This window comes from Phyllobates terribilis, unplaced genomic scaffold, assembly GCF_046119375.1.
Source record: "Phyllobates terribilis strain yellow unplaced genomic scaffold, ASM4611937v1 Scaffold_1__5_contigs__length_1240528914, whole genome shotgun sequence".
Lineage (NCBI taxonomy): Eukaryota > Metazoa > Chordata > Amphibia > Anura > Dendrobatidae > Phyllobates > Phyllobates terribilis.
Window position 1 is genome coordinate 1,163,552,482 of NW_027362761.1, and position 18,090 is coordinate 1,163,570,571.

An 18,090-nucleotide genomic window follows, 5' to 3' on the forward strand; every position below is an offset into this window, starting at 1 on the left:
TCTGCTTCTTGGCCTTTAAACGTCTCTGCACTGAAAGAGTAGTAGCCTTGGCCGGGGCTTTGTCACGGCAGAGCCAGGTGCCGTGTGTAGGATGCCTACGTTTCATATTGGGATGGATTCTGCCGGGAAAGAAAAATTGCGCTCTCTCTCCATTTTGGAAACTTTACAAACTTTGTAAAAATATCTAAACTGTTACTCAGATGTGTCAGAGGCCAATTTCCTTTCTGTTCATTATATAATCGCTGATCGTTCGCTTCCTGTACTTTGTATATACACAGAGCAAAACAGAGTAAGTCAGGGGTTGACTAACTCAACATTCTTCGCTTCCGAATGTTGCACCTTCAGCCATTTAACCAGCAGTCGCTCCTTTTCAAGGCAATTGACTGAAGATAGTTGTATATACAACTGATGGTTTGACAACCAAAACCGCCATAATGTCCTCATGGGTCTAGTGGTGAATCTGTAGATCCCAGTTCAAGGACTCCCATGTGGCAAGATCTCTCACCCAACTAGACCATCATGACCTACGGGTTCCGTTTTTTTAAAGGAGTAGGTCAACTCCATGGTTGCCCTGGTCAAGTCAACAAATCTTCGTCTCCCGCTAACCATGGCCAAATCCTCCGTTTTTGACAGACTCGGTCGACAGTCTGTATATGGGGCCTCCTGTGTCTCCCATGACATATGATGTTGAGGGGTGATGGGTATCCAGCATGTACACTTTTGGACTGATGATCCTTTCGCTGTTGGAAAGATGAGCTGTCTCATAGAGAAGAGCAGATAGGGTGCTCCTGTGTATAGAGGAGTATAGAGATGGCTGTTGGCCAAACAATCATTCAGCCTACAGCAATTTATTGTGCATGAGTTTCAAACCTAAATGATGCTCACATGTTGAATCTGAAGATACCAGTTGAAAGACTGTCACCTGGGAAGATATAACACAATTAGACCGTCATGACCTTTTGTTTCATAGAGTTCGAACCTTGACGTCTTTCTAAATCTGGACAACTACTTTAAACTGTACAGCGCCTAAAATGGGTTAGCTCATGGGAGATATTCATGGCTTATCCCTTGTCCCACCACTTTTTTCTATATGGGGTGTCCTGATCCCTTTTTCCAAATGGCAACCAACCAGCAGTCAGTGAGAGATGTGGCCATTCCACACATCTGCTGACGCTCTCCGTTCGTTGCTACACAAGTTCTGAATACAGGCGAGCACACACTCACTCACTGCTGGCCGGGTGCCAGTCGGAAGAGGGGATCGGATGGGGGACACCCATTAGTTATGTCCTAAGGATATGCCATAAATGTCTCTCGTAAGACCATGCTCTGTTTAGTCCAGCAAAAAGAAGTTAACACCTATCCATAGTATAGGTGAAAATTTATGGATTGATGGGGGTCCGACTGCTGGGATTGGTACTTTTTTCCCCATTAGAATGGAGCAGCAGTGCGCATGATTGACCGCCGCTCCATTCCTTTCCTATGGGGCTGCCCGAAAAAGCAGAGTGCAGCGCTCAGCAGAGGATGTATGGAGCAATGCGCACTTCTGCGCCATTCTAACTGGGATAAAAGTGCCCCATTCTGCGGATCGGTGCAGATTCCTTTGGTCAGACCCCACTGATCCTGTGGCTAGATGATTTCTCCTCATTGGACAACCCATTAAGATGATATTCCCATTTAACTGGAAAGGCACAGATCCACACCATAGGCTGCGTTCTTCACTGTTTTTGCTTTTCTTAGTGCCACATCTTGAATTTCTCAGCGACAGCTACAGTGTTAAGTATTCCCCCCTCCACCACCATCTCCGCCACGTCCTTGTATCTCTATATATTTCTGACAGTGATAAACAAACGAGATTGCTGGCGCAGGCAATCTTGTGATTTTTCCATAGTTTTGTTTTGCACGCTCCCGCCTGTCGAGCGCAAACAATGAGCCCATTCTGGAAGTGGCATAAAGTTCGGCATTTAAACCACTGAGATGAGAAAGCGTTAGCTTTGCCTGGAGCGAACTTGACTTTTAAAGATTGAACCAATTTGAAAAATCTCAAAAATTAAGTTAAAAAGTCGCCTCTCCTTTATTTCTGGAAAAGCCGGGGAAAAAACAATATCGCTGCCATCACAAATTCAATATGAAGAGTCAAGCAGTTTTTCGAGACTAGTATAGTGTCTGCAACTTTTCGAGAAACCGACTAAGGAATGAAGGTTGTCATGGCTGAAGGAATATTTGATGTAAGGTGGAAACGCATTTTAAGTGCTTGCTTCTCACACCTGCTACTCTCTTTGAAGCTGTTGGGTGATGGGTTGAGCAACGTTTGCATTTGATCTGTGTAAAACGTTTGCAATCTTTGTAGATTTTGCCAAAATTCATTAATCATGGCGGATTTCAGGCTAAACAGCTTTTCAGTACGGTGCACGCGTTTCAGGGCCAAGTTACACTACATATTCGCCAACACTGTTTCAAACTACTGAAATAAACTTCTTGGAATTTCCTTAGAAAGGAATCTGCCGGGACCAAATAACTGTTCAAACCAAGCATCGGTGCTTAGTGCACCTTCCCACCTACTTGTTTTCAGTCTGTCTCTGCCCAACTCTTTGCTCTTGTTTTATGGGGGTCAGAGAAGGGAGTAGATAGGATGACGCAGTGAACTGTTTGACCGCGCCAAGGTTGCCCTGAGCGCCAGTGCTTGGTTTGAACAGTCATTTTGTTCTTACAGACTCCCTCCTTAAATAGCAATGGAGTGGCATTCTCCAGATAGCTGACGCATTTCGGAGCCTGGCTGTCTATTCTAATATTGCACCCATTATGCAGTTTTCTTTTTTTTTTTTTCATGGATTTTTTTTTTTTTTTTTAAATAAATTCATCCAAACAGTTAAACATTATAGATGCCGTTGACAGGTTGTTGGCACGGACGGTGCTTCGCCCCTCGTTTCCTGATCTCTGACATGTGCACGGTCTGCTGTCTGCAATTGTATTGTATCTATGCTGAAAACATGAACTTCCAGCTTTTGAAGAAAACTTCTAAGTTTAGTTTGTTCCCCACTTGCCATAGTCTGACAATGGGAGACGTGCTTCATCGTTAAAACCTTCTTTACTTATTTTGTACAGAATGTCAAACCATGCATGGTCAGATTTGGGAAAAAAGGGCAACCGAAATGTGAATAACGACATTGATTTACCCCCTGCCTAATGCCCTAGCCTTCTGTCCTCTACCCGGGCTCTGCAGCTGGACCCAGTATAAAGGCTGGAGAACCATGTGTTTGCCTAGATTGCCATATGCTGAAGTTTGATAATTGGGGAAGGCTTAGAAGCATGACTTTGGTTTGATGACCTAACATTTCCAAATAAAATGACTACATGGTGCTTGCTTCATGAAAAACCGGATGAACGATGGCAGAGAAGAACTTTCTGATGCACCCATTCACCTCTGTACGGAATAGTGGCTTTAGGACCTCCTCTACGATGCATTAGAGGTCTGGTTTCCCACCAAATCCTTTTTGATAGGATATATACACTGCTCAAAAAAATAAAGGGAACACTGAAATAAGACATCCTAGATCTGAATGAATGAAATATTCTCATTGAATACTTTGTTCTGTACAAAGTTGAATGTGCTGACAACAAAATCACACAAAAATCATCAATGGAAATCACATTTATTAACCAATGGAGGCCTGGATTTGGAGTCACCCCCAAAATTAAAGTGGAAAAACACACTACAGGCTGATCCAACTTTGATGTAATGTCCTTAAAACAAGTCAAAATGAGTCTCAGTATTGTGTGTGGCCTCCACGTGCCTGTATGACCTCCCTACAATGCCTGGGCATGCTCCTGATGAGGTTGCGGATGGTCTCCTGTGGGATCTCCTCCCAGACCTGGACTAAAGCGTGATGTCCCAGATGTGCTCAATCGGATTCAGGTCTGGGGAACGGGCGGCCAGTCCATAGCTTCAATGCCTTCATCTTGCAGGAACTGCGGACACACTCCAGCCACATGAGGTCTGGCATTGTCCTGCATTAGGAGGAACCCTGGGCCAACCGCACCAGCATATGGTCTCACAAGGGGTCTGAGGATCTCATCTCGGTACCTAATGGCAGTCAGGCTACCTCTGGCGAGCACATGGAGGGCTGTGCGGCCCTCCAAAGAAATGGCACACCATTACTGACCCACTGCCAAACCGGTCATGCTGAAGGATGTTGCAGGCAGCAGATCGCTCTCCACGGCATCTCTAGATTCTGTCACATGTGCTCACTGTGAACCTGCTTTTATCTGTGAAGACCACAGGGCGACTTTGCCAATCCTGGTGTTCTGTGTCAAATGCTAAGCGACCTGGACGGTGTTGGGCTGTGAGCTCAACCCCCATCTATGGACGTCGGGCCCTCATACCACCCTCATAGTCTGTTTCTAACCGTTTGTGCAGACACATGCACATTTGTGGCCTACTGAAGGTCATTTTTGCAGGGCTCTGGCAGTGCTCCTCCTTGCACAAAGGCGGAGGTAGCAGTCCTGCTGCTGGGTTGTTGCCCTCCTACGGCCCCCTCCATGTCTCCTGGTAGCTCCTCCAGCCTCTGGATACTACGCTGACAGACACAGCAAACCTTCTTGCGACAGCTCGCATTGATGTGCCATCCTGGATGAGCTGCACTACCTGAGCAACTTCTGTGGGTTGTAGAGTCCGTCTCATGCTACCACGAGTGTGAAAGCACAACCAACATTCAAAAGTGACCAAAACATCAGCCAGAAAGCATTGGTACTGAGATGTGGTCTGTGGTCCCCACTCTTGATAATTGGCAATAATTTCCATCTATTGTCTATTCCATTTGCATAATAGCATGTGAAATTGATTGTCAATCAGTGTTGCTTCCTAAGTGGAGAGTTTGATTTCACAGAAGTTTGATTTACTTGGAGTTATATTCTGTTGCTTAAGTGTTCCCTTTATTTTTTTGAGCAGTGTATATAAAAAAAGAGGCACTGGGGCACCCCTGTATTGGGCATGTAGCATTGGACACAGATCTTAAAGAGCAACTCCACCCAGAATGGTATCTATCGAATGGGTAGTGATAGTACAGTATTTAGTGTAATCAGCCCATTTTTATCTCTTTTGGGCACAGACCTATGTCCTGGTACAGAATTATGACTGCTATTGAAGGGTATTTTGGTACCTATTTTTGTAGGGTTGAGCACGATTTTCACAGACAGTGAATTGAGTAGAGGTTGAGCATGTGCACCTCTGCTCCCTTTAAGATCTCTACAGATCCAGGTTCTGGAACCCCCAACTCGGAGTGGAGGGTGGGCAGTGATCAATTAGTTATTCCCCTAGCTTATGACTAAGTTAGTGGATTACAATATTTTAGTAATAACCCTGTAAGGCCCCCATACCCCCACATTAGATTACCCAACCTGATATTTATGGATGGGGCCTTTCAACTTTCCCCAAACAGATGATGTTGGGGAAGAGAAAGATCTAGCAGTTGGAACTTCAATACTCGATCGCGTTGTTTTTCGGTAGATAAGCCGCCTCTTTCTTCCCATTGAAAAGACCTAAACAATCAGCTGTATGAAGGAGTCAGGTAAGATAGAAAGATGGCTGTCTGATGGATGAGAGTTCTCGTGTATGGCCAGCTTTTATGTGGGGGACCAAATTTTTATCTCCTTTGAATCCAGATAGAACAGGTTTTTTTGGGTGTAAATTGGGTGCCTGGTTTTTCTTCTATTTCATACCCTAGTTTGATAATGTGGTGGTACGAGACCCTTCATGAGTAGATGCCCAGCTTCACTTGACCCTATCCCCTCGAAGGCAGGATCAGAGTCATTGCCCCCCATCTCTGATACCAAAAGTTCAAAGGAGATGAGGAGGAAAGTTTTGTAGCTCTTGGCCTTAAAATTGAGGGGTGTGTTGTGAAGGGGCCTCCACAATGGAATACCCTTTTTTGCTACAGGAACCTTCTCATGGTATTAAGCATCTACATACGCTTGACATATGGACGGTAGACGAAAAGGATATTGTCTTTCTTTGCAGGAGCAAATTGATGCTCCTTCTCAGGAGGGTCCGATCACGGCCGCGAGATGACACATGGAAGATGAGAATGTGTCGCCCGTCTTAGCAGATGGATGCCGCCCAGCTCCTCTGCTAGGACTCGCTCCGCTCCGGTTTCACAGCCCTGACAGCCTTCTATTTAATTTATCATGACTAAACAGAAACGCAATAGTAATAACAGGCATTAACGACCAGATGAAGCAAGATGTCAGTCACAGGATCTCTTGCTGGAGACCTTGGAAGGAAAACCCGTTGCCATAACAGTGACCACAACAAACCTTCCTAACAGGAACACCTCCGAGCCCAGCATTATATTGACAGGGCGGCCTGTGTTGTCTTTTTATTACCCAGAGCTCAATTTAGAGGGATGCGTCGGTGGTGAATTTCTTACACGTAGTGAAAAGGGGAAATAGAAACCTATTATATTGTAGGTTCCCAGAATCCTTGATAAAAAGGGGGGTAGCGCTCATTTAGGACAAGTAGTAAACACTTTTAAGAGTCAGCTGAGCCCTACGCCGCCTGCAACACGTGTTCTCTGGATATCGGTTTTATGAGGCCTCTGTGCAAGTTACAGGAAATGAGCGCGATTACAACCTTTTTAGATATTATTCCAGTGCATTTCGCACAAAAATGACAGACTCTGCAAAATGCAGCTCTCCGGAGGGGCTGAAAATGCAGAGGTTCCGCGTGCAGCAGAGCCGACATCCATGTTCAGATTACTCATTCCCCAGAAATATTGTGCAATACTGATTAGGGTGCAAACTTCCCTTCTTTTCACGTGGACCGATTTTCTGTCTTGATCCTATGCCAAACTGTGGCATCTGAACCGTGGGCAGGGTCATGGACAATTCCTATACTTACCGTACATGTTTAGTCTCCTTCAGTATTGTCCTCAGGATCTACTATGTAGCTCGGTAACTGCGGCAAATTCTATTTTTGATTTTCCACCATTTTTTTTTTATATTCAGAAACTAATTTGGCCTGCCCTAGTTTGCTCTTACAGTCCATCCATGACTGGTCAACATTCTTAAAGGGGCTTTCCCCTCTAAAAGATGAAGACTAAAAGAGTGACCATCATTGAAACTTTTTTTTTCCATAGATAAATAGTACACATGAAAATAAGAAAATTTAGAGTATATTTTTAGACAAGTCCAACATTTTCTCCTCCTGGACTGATCATTCATTCTCAAAATTTTCAATTCATGGGTACAATCTGTCTTCAGTGAATACAGATTTTTACCATTACTGATATAGGAGGTGACAGTTGCTGCTCATAAAGTTCTATGGAGAGAGGGAGGGGCCTGAGATAGATGACAGTTTGTACTCATAAAGTTCTGTGGAGAGAGGGAGGAGCCTGAGATGGGAGATGACAGTTGGTGCTCATAAAGTTCTATGGAGAGAGGGAGGAGCCTGAGATAGATGACAGTTTGTACTCATAAAGTTCTATGGAGAGAGGAAGGAGCCTGAGATGGGAGATGACAGTTGGTGCTCATAAAGTTCTATGTAGAGAGGGAGGAGCCTGAAATAGATGACAGTTGGTACTCAAAGTTCTATGGAGAGAGGGAGGAGCCTCAGCTAGGAGATGACAGTTGGTGCTCATAAAGTTCTATGGAGAGAGGGAGGAGCCTCAGCTAGGAGATGACAATTGGTGCTCATAAAGTTCTATAGAGAGGGAGGAGCTTGATATAGGAGGTGACAGTTGGTGCTCATAAAGTTCTATGTAGAGAGAGGGAGGGGGGGGCCTGAGATGGCAGTTGGTGCTCATAAAGTTCTATGGAGAACTGTAACTTTCATTTCAGGAGAACTTGCAGCAGAATGTCTGTCTCTAGCTCCTCCCTACTCCATAGGAAATGACAGTGTTCATAAAATTCTATCTCAGTAATGGGGAAATCTGTCTTCGCCGAAGACAGATTTTATATGATTTGAGAGCGCAAGATCAGCCCAGGAGGAGAAAGAAGCCGATTTCTCAGATAACCTATGTTACAAAGTTGCTTATTTTCATGTGTACTATTGTTTTATGTTGTAAAAATTAAATCGAAGGTTACACTTTAAGTAATATACATAAGGTTCGAGAAGTCTAAAATGAAGAACTAGACGGAGGAGACACCATGAGCGATGCATTTCTATGAAGACTCGGTGACAGAACGCTACTAAATATGCCTTTTCAAACTATTGATCAGGTCAGGAGCAGATCTGGGCTTACAAAGTTTATGAAGTTTGCAATAAACTTTTGGCCATTCTCCAGCTGCAGACACGTTTTAATCCCCGAATCTTGCGGGGTTTTTTTTTAATACCAAGTGTCACAAATCCACTTTCTGCTTTGTCCGCCGTCTTTTTAATTAGTATGCGAGTATTCAAAGTGATACTCCAAGCAGAATTGAAAAGACCTGCCGTCTCCTCATTCGTTTCCCTCTTGTCATGCTGAGGGGAGGGGGCCACCAGTGTTGGCTCTCCCTCCAAGAGCAGAATATCAATGCGAGTTTGAAGAGTTAATTTGGTGATTTTTTTTTTTTTTATTATTATTATTTTTCGGGGGGTCGCCTTATCCCCGGACGGCAGCTGTCCTTTCATCTCATCTCTTGTGCAGCAAAGTGCCTGATCTGGCAGCTGCCGGCACTTGTCACATCCCCTATAGAAAAGTGGTGTGGCCTGACAGAATGTGCTTGTTACAAAATATCTATGGATTTAATGAGGGGGAAACTTGGCTCGTTCCCTTCCAGAGAGGGGGCAAAAGTATCTTTTTTTTTTTTTTTTTTTTTCTCGCTTGTGTCTAATTCCTTTTTTAAGTCTCTGAATATCTATTGTGCTGAAATAACCCCCTTAGTATTAAAAGTTAGTTTAAAGTTTTTAATGTTCTTGCCTGGGCAAGTCCTGTGACATAGGATATTTTTTGGCCTATTTTTTTTTTTTTTTCTTCTCTAGCCAGTTACCCATATTTCTTTGGGGCAGTTGGAAATATGATGGTGCTATTAATTAATAAAATAATATAAACAAATAATTAGACACTTTTAATGCAACTTTCCGCAAAGTTAGTGTTGCGAAAGAAAAAAAAAAAAAGGACATGACATCAGTCCTTAAAAAAAAGGAACTTTCAGCTCCCACAGATTTCGGAATAAATTACCAATGCCCTTGGTCAGCTTAAAAGAGAACAAAGTTTTTTTTTCTCTTTCTCTTCCGGCTCCTACGGCACGAGGCCGCTGATTGGCTGCAGTGGTCATATGATGTCATCCCGCTGGAAAAGGAAGCAAGGCGGCGGGGAGACCCATACAGCAGTTCCATAAAGGTGGTGGGAGTCTAGAAGATGAATATATATTTTATTTATTTTTTTTAGAATTACCATGGGTTTACTGTTAAAATAATAAAAAGTAGTGAATAAACCCATATTTATTGAGGGTGTTTCGCCATGACGGTCCCTTTTTATTTCGAAGCTGAAGCCATCGATTAAGTTGATCCCTGTTAACTTTATTCACCAACAGAAAATGTGTCTTGTCTGACATCTCCCATACTGGTGGGAGTATAGTTTTACATGACGACCATTAATATAAATGACCATCCATGTGATAGATGGACAAGCCCTAGTAATAAGCATTCTTTCTCAATGGGGGGCTCAAAACCCGGAAAAACTCCTGGATTTCGTGGGACAACCACTTAAGAGATCCTTGTTGGATTGGTATGGGCTGGCATCTATTTGCTCCTCCATTCTTATACACATGCACACTCGAGTAAGCTTGTTTTGCAATGGGGCGGTGAGCTACTGCCAGATAGCTCATCGAGAACAAAAGGTACGGGCTTTCAGCTTGAGCACGCCCGATCTTTCTATTTTCCTGAAGCTATTTGTCAAGGGAAGAATCTGGAAGAACTATACACATAAGGTAGTATCCCAAGTCTATCCGAAAAACTCTGCAAAGTTTTGTCCAGATGGTCGTTGCATTTATTAGATTATTTTGGCTTTCTGACTTTGGACTACTTACTAGTAATGGGGCAGTCAGTCCATTTGAGATTTGGGATGCTTAGTATATGGCTGGGAGCATCTATCAATGAAGTTCACGGTTATGTCTGCACCATTACCCAGACTGATGGCGGCAGAGGGAGGAGACCATGGGTTGTTCCTGCCCTTGTAGACAAAGCTTGTCAAGCTGGAACGCAGATGGCAAGTGCCAATAATTATGCCGAGCACGGGTCTGAACGTTAATGGTTATTTTCCATTCTTTGCATAGAAAAAAATCCCATAAATCCCTCTGAGGCTCGGTGCTATTTAGTGGTTTAGTAAGCTTTTATCCATTCACAACAACCCATAGAATTATTTCACTCCCCAACCCCCCCTTCTTTGTTTTAACTTTTTTTTTTCCTCGAATGACCAAGTAGACGCTGTCCATGTTGAATAAGTGGCTATTTTGCAATCGGGACATGCCGAAAGGAGAAGTGTGCTGTGCTTGACAGGTCTCTGCTAGGATGGACTCGGGGCCCATTCTTTTCGGCAACGCATGAACAGTCAAAGGCCTCCTTTTTATCTATTGTTGCCTAGGAGGGATACCCATTTGGAGTTCAAATTCCAGCAGGCTTTGGGGGGAAAAAAAAAAAAAACCCCCGAAAGCCGATAGCACTATGGCCAGTCTCGGAGATAATAATCAGGAATCAAAAGTGATCTGTAGACAAGCCAGCACTTTGTGCTCTGACAGGAACAAACACACTGGGGGCACTTAGCTCTGAATGAAAGCTCGAAGCCTCTTTCTTTGCGGAACATTGAATAAAAACCGCTTCTGGAGGTGGCATCCACGTCGAGCATCTGCTGCTCCGTAACCTTTAGAAACGGCAGAGGAGGAGATCACAATGTGAAATTAGGCCCAAAATGGCATTTAATGAAGTGAGCCTCTGTGCTCTGTACTCCTTTTTTTTTTTTTTTTTTTTTTTAATGTCTTCACAGCAAAGCTTCGGGGGTTTGTACAAGAAAAGACATCTCATTAGATGCCTCATTTTTTTTTTCTTTCCATAGAGGCAAAGAACTTTTTATTGTGTGCTGGGAAGGTTGGACTTCTTCCATCTGGAGATTTTTTTCTTTTTCTAAGAATGAGCTTCTATATATTTTTTTTTCTTTTTTAAATAGAATTTAGCCTTTAACATTAAATGTTGCCAACAGTTGGGCTGTATCAAAAAAGCCAAAGAATTATAAAAAAACAAAAAATGTACCCAATGTAATAAAGATGGACTAATAATAATTAGTCCATCATTGTTACATTGGGTACATTTTTTTTATTTTTTATATTTGTGAGTGTAGATGTTAATTTATGGGTGGTGGCTTATAGGGTTCTTGGAAAGTGGTCATCTAATAATATTTCTAAAGCTTTTTAGCATCATTTTATTTAAAAAAAAAAAAAAACAAGTTTGCTTGTGTATCCAATAGAAGGTCATTCTCTAGGTTGATTGGTTCATTACCGTTGTGTGTATCCAGATATACGGATTCAAGAGATCTGATTGCATGTTCCTGAAAGATTTTCGGACTTCTGCTCATAACGAGTGTTCATTGACTCTAGACAAGTCAATCGCCTCTCATTTAAAGTTCATTCATACAGGTCGATGTAAACTGCATGGGGACAGAAAGATAGTTAATTTCCATCGCTCTTTCCCGGTACAGCATTCATAGTATTAACAGCATATTCCCTGTTTACATGGGCTGATGTGCTGCAAACAATAATATCTTGAATAAACCCACCAATTAGCTGTCGAATATTTTGCAATATGTTTACACAAGCCAATAATGGGAAACGCGCGTTATTGGCCTTTTTGAAAGGGTCTTAAAATGGACCAGGTCAAAAGTGTCCAATTATTCTTTATGCTTTATGTCACGATGCTCGCATGAATAGTCTTCTTTTTTTTTTTTTTTAATCCGCCATACGATTCCTGAGATATGAGCCTTTTTACTTGGTGATAATTTTTATGGTCTTGAACGCCTTCAGGGAATCCTGTGAGCATTGCCCCCTTGGCAAAGAGCATAAAAATTAGCACCAACTCAAAAAACCCACTTCTCTGGAATGGTGTGTTGGATTGAAAAAAAAAAAGTAAAAAGCGAAATACTCTACGAGAACAACGGGGACAAAATAGGAGCAAAAAGGGGCCATTTTTGATTTGTTGACCTCTATCCTCTTTAACTTTTTCTAGACCAGCAATAACTAGTGAGAAAATTGTGAAGTGACACAAACAAATGACCACCTCTACTCATGAAGATCTTGATGTATTATGTAGATTTTAATGGTTAGAAAATGGAATTTCTTCATTAAAGTATTTTAATTTAGAAAACCCATTTATAGGCAAATATGTTAATAATTAATGGGTTGAGTCCATTGTTCAACATCCTTATGTCTTGGCCTGAAAGAAGTGGGGTCACATAAAATGTCTTTTTCTGTTGGAGGACCTAACTTGAATTAGCACTGTAATGCTTAACTTGACCTCTGGGAGTGCTGCAGGGAAATGGAACACTTATTAGCAAGTGTCCCCACAGATTACGGATGGAAGTTCCAGACAGAGAGAATTTTTTTTTTTTTAAGTTTCTCTTGAAGGAACCCTTCTAAAATATAAGAATTGACCAAAGCGCGGACCACAGCCTTTAAATCAAGCAGTTAATATATATAAGAACATGCTGCTTCTGCTTTCTCAGCTTTTTAGAACAGTCATTTTCTTTGAGAAATCACAACAGCTGGCTTAGCAAAAAAAAAAAAATTTAGGGAATCCAATCTATCTTCTCTGACTTGCACTTTAACCCAGACATTCCACCAAAAAAGCCAACAGTAGATGCACTTGTAACTCGCTGTCACGATGAAGAATGTAATCCAGGCCTATTGATAAAATACTGTTTGGCTGTCGAAGAGTAATATGCCAATTACATGCCTGCAGGTCCTTACACGGTGTCGCGCCTCGTCTTGCAGTTGACTCTGCAGGTCCTCTGAGCTTGAATAGAGTCTGGGGATCTCTTCTGTTGTGTAGACCTGGGACGCACTGTGTTTATTTTGTGTGCAGGCTGCCAGCATCACTCGTAGACCACAAAGTTCATCATCTTATTGACTGTAAAGAATGGTTTTCCTCAGCTCCAGGAAGCTTCACTTGACAATGGACTTGGAGTTTAGTCTGGTGGGACATGAAGAATGCATTGAAAAAATGCACAGTACAACATGGCCCATGGTGGTGATAGACTTTTACCGATAAAGTGAAAAATAACCCGAGACATTGCTACCACACCCAGCTGGTCTTGAACTCGCTGCAAGGTTGTTTTTTTTGTTAAATTCTTCCCTTCTGAACAAGTATTTCCCTTGTGTGATCCGATGCTGGACGAGCTGTTAGAGCGTTACTCGGTGCTGCCCTCGATGATCATAAGGTTGTCCGTTCTGTTTAGGAGATGTCTCAAAAGCGTTTAAGAATTAATTTAAAATCAGATTTTTTTCCTCCATATTTAGAGCTATTCAGGGCATATACTAAATTTTTAGTTTCCCTTTTCCCTGACCATTTTTCTATAACTATTCAGAAAACTTAAGTCCTAAAATTCATTATGCAGTATGACAGTAATTCGGGAGTGGGGGGATGCAGCTGCAGAATTTTTTATATTTTTTTTGTAAAGTGGTGTGAGGAATCGGGAGGAAAAATGTGGAGAAATTATAATCCACCTATGGGGGAGTCAGCGAAAAAAGGACTTTTCAAACCAAGCAAAGATGCTACGGGCGCCCCCTTGGTCAAGAACTCCAGGGCACCTTACAACCAACTTGCTTTTACATCTATCTCCCACGTATTCCTTTTATTGACAGCTCTGGCTTTTGCTGACAGACTCACTTTAAATGAGACAGATCTAGCATATCTTAACATACACTTAACCGAGTACTTCAGAGAAACTGCCAGTTCAGCACATTTCTTCCCAATTCTTGTCGCCTTTTGTTTCTTTGGTTTGGCCTGCTCTTTTTTTTTTTTACATTAGTTATGTTGCGTTCTTGTTGGTGCATGCCCGGCTTGTTTAGATTTTATGTTTAGAGAGATTTGTTCCAACATTGCCTTATTGTGTTCAGTAAAATGTTAAAGATAACCTGAGTTCGCTGCGAGTGTGGCTCTCCACCTGTTGACCACATCTTTCAGGATGAAAGAGGTAGAGCGATAGCAACATCAGACCTTGATGGAAAAATCACACCATAAAAAGGAGTTTATTTATTCGGAGACCACAGCGATATCCATACACGGCTGAATGTTTACTTTAGGACGGACAATAGTGTGAAGGCAAATCACCAGGTTTTTTCGATAGAAGATGACACATTCGAAGGTGGATGTAGTTCATTCCCTGGCTTAAGCCTGAGCCAGCATCTTAGTAGATACAGTAGATTGTTGGTGAGATATCTGCTTGTCTTTGGGCTACCTTTACGTTAGTGATTCATAGATGGACCTATATCTTGTCAAGAGTCATTTTTTTTAGTTTGGTTTCTTGGGCGAGCTGCCATACTTAATTTACTCTCAAGGATGTCTACTATTTAAGGAGTTGAGCTACACATGAAGTTTAGACTAGTGATGCAGTACATTTTGGTAAAAGCTTTTTGAAGTCTCTACAATGTGAAAATGCAATTTTTGAATATTTCCAAGGTGCCTATAGGCCCCTAGACACTTGAAAGTTGGCAGAATCCACTGACCATCTAGTTTGTATGGGACATCATCTGACGAGGATCGGGCAGTTTGGAGTCGGGCGCATGATCTTTTTTGTTCTACCAGAAGGTAAACACGACGAGAGGTAGCAGCAGCTTTCTCCACTTTCTCCATTGAAAATACATGAATCCTCGGCCAAGTCGAATGTCCATGTGTATGGGGCAGTTGAGAAGAGGTTAGGGCTCATGCAGACATCCATGGACATCCGGTCATTCATGGACTGGCTGTGAGTCACTCGACCGGATCATGAAATCTTCATGTATTTCTATGAGAGTTTCACGCTTGGGTCTGGACAGCCATGGCCCGTCCATGAATTGCGGTCTGAGATTGGACCAATTTGCATGGATGTCTGTGTGAGCCCTTAGTGTTTCAACGCCGTAATCTTTGAGTAAATGTGATAGCATTTTTGAAGTACCGTTTTGTCCCAATTTTCGCTTTTAACATGCACACAAGATATATACACGTGAACACATAATCTGACGGCAGAGGACAGGGTCTATAAATCCATGTGCTAAGCTTAATTCTCTCTATTCAGTTTAATATTTGCTCACACCCCTAAGTCCAGAAGCAGTTGTACAAGTACTAAATCTTTTTTTCATGTACCGAGTTGGCCGGCAAGTGATTTTTTTTTTTTACGCTTTACTTAATCCCCTTGAAAAGCTCCTCCGTTTCAGAAAATCTGGCATCACATGAAATAAAAGTTGGTTAGAAATAATTTGGGAATTAATTAATTCTGTCTTCAGTGTTAACGTTATAAGCTAATTTAGACTAAAATGGCCTTTCAGGATGCCACTACCGATCACAACTACTGGCTCCATGTGAGGATAATAAGCATGAACCTAAAATGGTCTTCTATAGAAAGCATCAGTGAGTGGAGAGAAAGTTATAATGCTCCTAAACTACTGCATAAAATATACTATACGTACAGTGCATAAATCTAAGTGCCACAGAATGCCAACATACAGTGGCCAAATGATAGCGCCGCAAATAAGGTACTCCAATATCATGGCTATACATTGGCGGAATAATACTTCTATCCAAGATCTGTGGAAATCGGGCCATAAATGGCGCCCTTAGTAGTAGTGGCATCTTATGTACATCGTACGGATTGTACCCTCAAAAGTCATCTTCACCCCCTGGGGTGGTGCCGGAAGAGAAGTGACAACTGCTATGAGCCTATTTCTGATTTAGAAAAGAAAGTTGTCAACCTCCAAGCCCATGTAGCTTTTGACTTTGTAAACTTACGCTTCTCTAAGATGGTTTATAGGCTTGATTGATTTAAAGGCTTAGATAAATTATCATTAGAGATGGAAGAATTGATTTGCAGGACTCCAGCCCATCGTCCAGGCCAGTAATCTGTGACCACTGAACGGAAAACGTATAAATCTCCTTGCTTCCAAACCTTACCCGGCTCTTGTTCTGATTAGCCAGACTGGCATGACATTATTGCGGCGTGACGTACACACATCATCGGACCAGCCCAACTAATCAAAAGAGAAGCTTGGAAAGTATGGAGATTTGTAGGCCTCCCGATCAGCAGTCATTGAGTACTGACCTGGCTGATGGAACGGAGTCCTGCAATTCGATTCTCCCATCTCTATCATCTACCCAATGTGATAGGCATTTGATCTTTGTGGTTGTTAATGTTGGATCCTTCACCGAACTTCACAACGAGTAGACCCTTGTCCCCTTCCAGCCATAAGTCCGACACAATGAGCAGCTGTTCACACAGTTTGATCAGTGCCCAGGTTTCTTGCGCAATACCACAGACCGTAAATAAAGTGGATAGGAGATGATTTCTCTACGCTTGAATGCCCCTGTTTAGATGTGACCCTTTGACTTCCCTGAGCTTATAGGAAGAATCAATGAGGCTTAAGTTTATGGACATTTTGTATTAATGTTCTTCTCTTTTCTCTTTACAGACTTCGAAAAGTCTGTGCTCTTTGGACTATGAAGATGAAGACGATCCCCACCTCAAGACCATCGTCTCCTCCCCATGCGATTCCAACGACCATATGAATATCATCACTCCTGGCTCCAGCCCCGTCAAGGAGACCACGGACGGAAGAGGAACCTGCCTCATCGGCTGCTCAAGGGAGGCGACAGTGAGCGAAAGCGAGGAAGACCTAAGTGACTGTGAGAGCACCACATTTCCTATAGATTGCGAGGAGCTGGACCTGGAAGAAATAGAGAACAACTGAATCTCTCTGCCTCTGTAGGATAAGGCGTCCTCCCTGGTAGATGCGTGCCTTCTGTTGCCATTGCCCTCCTTCGAGGAGCCCAGTGGAAAGAGTTGTGGCTTAGTCACCTGTTTAGTTAATAAAATGGACAAGAAAAAGACTGAGCATTAAAAAGTTTCAACCTTGGCTGTATTTTCGGCGCTGCCTAGTATGTGGGGCTATCCGTACAAAGCTAAATAGATGTGAATGTACTCAACCGGTTTCCTATAGACAGGAGGGGAAGGGAAATTGCATTTACAAGTGCTGACAGCGAGTGCCTAAATATATTTTTTTGCTCAATACATAGGGTGGGTTGGGGGGGTGGGGAGGGGAAAGGACTACTATTTTAAGCTAGTTTCGTAATTATATAACCTCACTTTTTGCGGGGTGTGTTCGTCTCAGCGAGTACAATTTGTTTACTTTTGCGCACGTCGCACATACTAGGCTGCTATACGTCAGAGAGAAGACAGCAGAAGAGTTTCAAGGAGACATTTATTAAAAAAATAAATAAAAAATAAATAAATTAAAAAGAATTAAAAAAAAAAAAATAGATATTTTTTTGCATTTCTATGGCTTTTACAGTTCTGGAAAAAATTAAAAAAAGCATCTCTATTTTGAATGAATTTTTCAGAAGGGCATTCTATAATATACAATCTGTCTGCCGTGATTCGGGTGCAGGTATATGTTCTATATTTGAAAAAAAAAAAAAAAGAGCTTAAAGTTCTACAAGGAAAATAATTAAAAAAAAAAGACAAAATAGTCGACTTAAGACGTTGTCTAGCGTTCACACTTGGTCCAAAATACCAAAACTAACCGCATTTTTTTTTTTATATACATTCACATATATGTGGATATATAAATTCTAGTCAGCGGTTACAAAACTATATGTACAACTTTTTTTTTCCGTTTTTTATGTACGTTAATAAAGATGTACTAGTGACCTTAAAGGGTTAATGAGGGGGGAAAAAAAGCTCTCTTCAAACTTTGCTTCTTTAATTGGATAATTATTATTTTTTTTTTTTTACCTTGAACAAAGCAATGATCTTTCTTGCATTGTGTTAATTTGTAAGTACGAGTAGTTACATGCCTCGTAGGTCATTACTACGTTTTTTGTTTTAATTTTTTTTTTTTTTTTTTACCGTTCAAAGGAAAAAAGAATGTATTGGAGCACTT

General features: G+C 41.9%; 1 protein-coding gene across 2 annotated transcripts in view; it reads left to right on the forward strand.

Annotated features, from left to right (window-relative positions):
* The window catches only part of FAM53A (family with sequence similarity 53 member A), a 79,502-nt gene extending 61,826 nt beyond the window's left edge, over positions 1-17,676 (forward strand). For both annotated transcript variants that reach the window (XM_073649106.1, XM_073649105.1), the window contains exon 5: positions 16,621-17,676. In XM_073649106.1, the coding sequence (XP_073505207.1) occupies positions 16,621-16,899 (279 nt within the window). In that variant the 3' untranslated portion in view covers positions 16,900-17,676. The remainder of the gene's footprint in view (positions 1-16,620) is intronic.
* The last annotated feature ends 414 nt before the right edge of the window (positions 17,677-18,090 follow it).